Source organism: Alosa pseudoharengus, unplaced genomic scaffold, assembly GCF_046254945.1.
Source record: "Alosa pseudoharengus isolate Yale_2024_CS ecotype anadromous, Long Island Sound unplaced genomic scaffold, YU_APseudo_1.1 YU_APseudo_1.1_scf_16, whole genome shotgun sequence".
NCBI classification, from domain to species: domain Eukaryota; kingdom Metazoa; phylum Chordata; class Actinopteri; order Clupeiformes; family Clupeidae; genus Alosa; species Alosa pseudoharengus.
Genome location: NW_027468630.1, coordinates 21,734,744 through 21,740,016, shown reverse-complemented (window position 1 = coordinate 21,740,016; position 5,273 = coordinate 21,734,744). Strand labels below are relative to the sequence as shown.

Genomic DNA, 5,273 nt, shown 5'->3' with positions numbered 1-5,273 from the left:
CCTGCGAACTCTGCAATTACAAGGACTGGATGAAACGTGTTGAAAACGGTCTCCACTGATAAATATCACACTTGCTTACTTGGAAATGAGGTCTTATGTCCAAAATCCTGAACCACCCCTTTAATGTGTGCTGTGTGTGACCTGCGTGCGTGCACGCTCATCTGATTCTGTAGACAATTCCATTTGTTGTTTGTTCCGTTTAATGGGCTAAAAAGACAGGCTATCCACAAACGTGAACGTTTAATTACTAGCATGGGAATAACTGAGGCATCATCTGCGTCGGGCTCGGGTCGGGTTCGGACATAACAATGAAAATGCCTGTCGGGGTCGGGTTCGGACGCAACTCTGTCAAACGCGGGCTGGGTTCGGACAGAAATTTGCGGCCCGAACCGCACTCTAACACACACACACACACACACACACACACAAACAATACAGACAGCCAAACATTCTTGTGTCTCTCCCCTGGACTAGCAAACATCAAGTTTTTAGCTTGTTTGTTGTCTTTATCCCCAAAGAAACACACATGCACACACATCCACACACACACACACACACACCCAGGGGAAGTGAGAGGGGGAGAAAGCAAGAACACAGACAAAATATGGGATGAAACACTAACAACAACATATACTTGTAGACAATGTGCACTTATTTCCAAAGACTTCAGACTCACCCCGACACAAACAAACCCTAACAGCCAAGGCAATAGCAAGAGATTACACACACTAACATACAGATACATACACACACAATTCATTTCCATTATCACACACAGACAAACAGACACACACACAGACACACACACACACACCACAAACACAAAGTTTCCCGCTGGCTTAGGAGAAAGGCACAGTGGAGTTTGAAATGAGTGTTGTCAGCACCTGACCGGGAGTCTGGTAATGATGGGCTTGGTCCCTGAAGCTTTCTTAGACCTCGCCATTAGTGCAACATCAAATAGCCCCCTAGCTCCTTACTCTCAGCCCCGCCCCCTGCCCACACACACACAAACACACACACACACAAACACACACACACACACACACCAATATAGACATACCCACAAACACACAAGCACACACATACAAACACACACATATAATCACTCACATTCACACATTCTCTCTCTCTCTCTCTTACTCTCTCTCACTCTCTCTCTCTCTCACTCCAATTAGGGCCCTGATGTTTTCCAATCTGCCCCCTGACAGCGGAGACTGCTTGCACATCAGCCTATTTGTTCCCACTGAGGAATCAACGAGGAGACTGATAGACTCTCAGTCATTAACATTTCTGCCTTGCCTCATCCTGCCCTGCCAAAATATGACAACAGATAGAATGAAACACACACACACACATGCATGTGCAGCACCTGTCTGTGGGTTGTACTTTGGGATGAGCTCAGACTGAGACCCAAATTACAACCCCAAATCAGAAAAAATTGGGACGTTGTGTAAAATGTGAATAAAAACAGAATGTAATAATCTGCAAATGTCTTAAACTCATATTTAGTTACAAAAAGGACACAGACAACATATCAAATGTTGCGGACAAATTTGACTTTGATTTGGGGTTGTATTATTATGGGGTACCTGACTGAAGTGGATATAGCACTAAGTATATAATTGCACTAATAACTGATGAAATTTGACACAAATCCAGACATTTGGCGAACACTTGGCTTCAGGGTCAACTGAGCATTTCTGGTGAACAGTACACATGAAGTAGTTAGAGGAGGTTCTCACAGAAACAAACCTACAGGTGCTCTCTTGTTTGATTTCATATCTGCTACCCATCTAGTCTTCAGCTGATACAATGAGCTGTTTCCAGACTATGGAACTCACTCTCCAAATCACTCGGACTCAAACTCCCTGCTGGCCTTGAGGGACCAATAGTGGTGCGGACTGTCTCTGACAGAAAACAAGGTGCCAATTTGCAGTGCGGATTTGCGGATGTCCACTGTGGCGCCCGGTGTGTCATCGCCAGGATGCAGCAGACAGGAGGATTGGCGGTCAGTCAGTGGGGGCTTCTGTCTGACGGAGGGCTCTGACTGATGGGGGCTGGTGGCGGGGTGACAGCGCGTCCCCTGAGCCGTGCGCGGATGACGAGCGGCCAACTGAGACTGCAGACTAGTTTTTCTTTCTGTGTAGAAACTTGTTCTATTTCTTTCTCTCTCTCTCTCTCTCTCTCTTTCTCTCTCTCTCTCTCTGTGAGTGTGTATGTATGTATGTGTGTGTGTGTGTGTGTGTGTGTGTGTGTGGTGTGTGTCTGTGTGCGCACGCGTGTGTGTATGAGGTCTGTGACAGTACAGCAGGTTGAGGTTATGATGCTGGGTCTTTGTTTAGACATGCTTTTACTTAATTACTGGAAAGGCACTAATACCAATGTCATTGGTTCCCTTCCCAGGAAACATATGCTCAAAAAACCCCCATAAAATTGGACAAATAAATAAACATGACTTATTTACTGAATAAATAAGTCATTCTTCTAGAAAAGCTTTTGGAAGTGAGAGCTGTGTGTGTGTGTGTGTGTGTGTGTGTGTGTGTGTGTGTGTGTCTGAGTGTGTGTGTGTGTGTTGTTGTTACCTAGTAAGTGGATGTGGCGTGAGGGTCAGTAAGGTCGGTTGGCATCCTTTGGCCGCTTGAGTTGCACTTTCAGCCTCTTCATGCCAATCTGGAAGCCATTCATGGCCTGGATGGCAGCCTGAGCACTGGATGGGTTATCAAAGCTGACAAAGCCTAGGGTGGAGGGGGAGAGAGAGAGAGAGAGAGAGAGAGAGAGAGAGAGAGAAAGAGAGAGAGAGATGATATGAAGAACCAGAGAGTGACCAAAATGGGAAACCAAAGGTAAGGGAAATAGAGAGAGGGTAGTGAAAATATTGACAATAAGGTATCTCTGATAAAAATTCTATCAATCTCCCCTCTGATCGATATGCCATTGAATTAGTTATAGAGCAGCTTGATGGTGTGAGATAGTGTGGCTTGATGGCTTCCTGTGTTAACGTTATGTTAATGTACCAGAGGAGGGACAGAGGAACAAATTCAACCAAGTTAAACACACAGATGCACTAAGGGACACACAGATGCAAGAACAGACCGACTGACAGAAGAGTGCATATGCTGTCCTTGCACAAAATATGTAACGCTCAAAAAAATGCTCAAGCAAACATTTGGTCACAGTTGCCAAAAAAAAACAAATCATTGCCACCAGATCAACACCATGCCCTCTCTTTCACAGCATGTGTCTGAGCAGTACTTTTCCTACCAGCTGTGTGTGTGTGTGTGTGTCATGCATGTAACAGGATGTGACTCCTGTCCTCTGAGTTATCTCCCAGTTGTCAGGGTTGGAATGAGCCTACAGCATTCAGTATCAGTGTGTGTGTGTGTGTGTGTGTGTGTATGTGTATGTGTGTGGTGTATGTGTGTGTGCGTGCGCACAAGCTCACCAGTCTCATGGATCAGAGTAAGCCTGCAGTCCACCACACCAGGGTGCATACAAGTGTGTATTTCCTTCTTTGAATGTCTACAGGAGTGTATGTGTTTAAATGTTTTTACATGTGTGTGTGTGTTTGCCAGGGTCCTGAGCTGGAAATGAGTCTGCAGTATACTACACCACACCAAATCGGTTTGGAGCACTGGTGTGAGTGTGTGTGTGTTTGTGTGTGTGTGAGTGCATGTGTGTGTGTGAGTGCATGTTTGTGTCAGTGTCAGGGATCTGGAACGAGCCTCCAGCCTCTCCCACGCCAGGCCTGCTGTCTGCTCTTATCAGGGCCCGGTGTGATTGACGGGCCGAATTTTCCGCCTGCCAGCTGATTTGATCACGCCGGTATGGGTCCAATTTAATTTGGGGGGAGAGGGCAGGCTTTGTCAGCTCTGGCAAGATAAGACCTCTGCCTTTACCCTCACACGCTCGCTCTCCCTCACACACACACACATATACACATACACACAGACCCATACACACACACTTTTTAAACAAACGGAACAGGCGAGCAAATGTGTCTGACAAGGGCGATCCCCCTAACACACCCCAACACTCTGCTCACACACACACACACACACACACAGCAATCTCATATATCCTTGCATATCCCTTCCATCTGGGAAAAAGGAGGTAGGGATTTTGATGGGCAGTCAAAGGATAAATAAAGAAAGATAGTTGAAAAACAATATAAAAAGATGCAAAAGACTCCTGACTATACTGTAGGAGAGAAGCTCATGTTTGCCTTTTTTTCTGCTGTTTGCCTATTCTTCTGCTGTTGTGAAGAACCTTTATGGGGCCGATCAAGGTTTCAAAGAGGGCCACTAGTACCTGGCTGTTGCTAAGCGCTGCGCCATGGCAACAGGCGGTGCGATGCGGGCGAGGTGAGAGAGTTCTCCTTCCTCCTCATGCACCTCCGTGTCCAGCTCCATGGATTAACCTGGGCGCATTAATTCAGCATGGAGTCCTTATGCACCCCCCCCCCCAAACAACCAGACTCACGCCGCTCCCTTTAGCAGGTGATTTAGTGTGAGCTGTGAGCTGAGAGAGGGAGAGGGCTTTGCTCCTATGGATGTCAGTAAATACCTTTTTCAATGAAGGGAGGGGGGGTGGACACTTGGGGCTATTTCATGAGGGGTGGGTAGGAAAGTAAGAAAGAGGGCTCTGCTGCTAGAGTAAACTACCTGAACGGTCCTGGTGTACTACGCTCGGGCTTCTCTTTTGGGTCCTAATACAGAATTTGCAGTAAGCTTCAGCAGACACTTTGTGTGTGCGAATATTCAGCGTATGTATATCTAACACCATGACACTGTGTGACGGGATAAGAGTGTCTGTTTGTGTAATTCAGTGTGTATGTGTTGTGCTTTAAGGGGACCTTTTAGAAATCTGGACGAGGCATCCTTTCATCCCCATTAAATGTCAGTATTGATTGTGGATTCACCCCCCCGAATGCAGGGATACACACTCACACATGCATGCAGGCACACACACACACACACACACACACACACACACACACACACAAACAGACACAAAATTCAACATGGATGGTTCAGCACCACGGACAGCGACAAGTCTATGCATTCCTCTTTTACAAAGAGACTAACGTCCACTAGCAGCCTGAAAACCACCCACACACATGGGTGTACATATTATCACAACCATGACAAAAACACTCTTCTTGCTCTCTCATGGGGTGTAGGCTAACACATCATCATTGCCTTATGCTGGCATCATTTATGCACAAATGTTGAATATAAGTGTGTATGAGCATGTATGTATAGTGTGTATACATA

General features: G+C 46.2%; 1 protein-coding gene across 19 annotated transcripts in view; it reads right to left on the bottom strand.

Moving 5' to 3' along the window:
• Window positions 1-2,607: 2,607 nt before the first annotated feature.
• Window positions 2,608-5,273, bottom strand: part of celf6 (CUGBP Elav-like family member 6) — a 138,508-nt gene continuing 135,842 nt past the window's right edge. For 13 of the 19 annotated variants that reach the window (XM_076287453.1, XM_076287442.1, XM_076287454.1 and 10 more), the window contains one exon: window positions 2,608-2,735. In XM_076287453.1, coding sequence (XP_076143568.1) covers window positions 2,608-2,735 — 128 coding nt within the window. Of the gene's footprint in view, window positions 2,737-5,273 lie in introns of all 19 variants that reach the window. The other 6 variants (XM_076287439.1, XM_076287447.1, XM_076287448.1 and 3 more) reach the window with 1 other exon arrangement.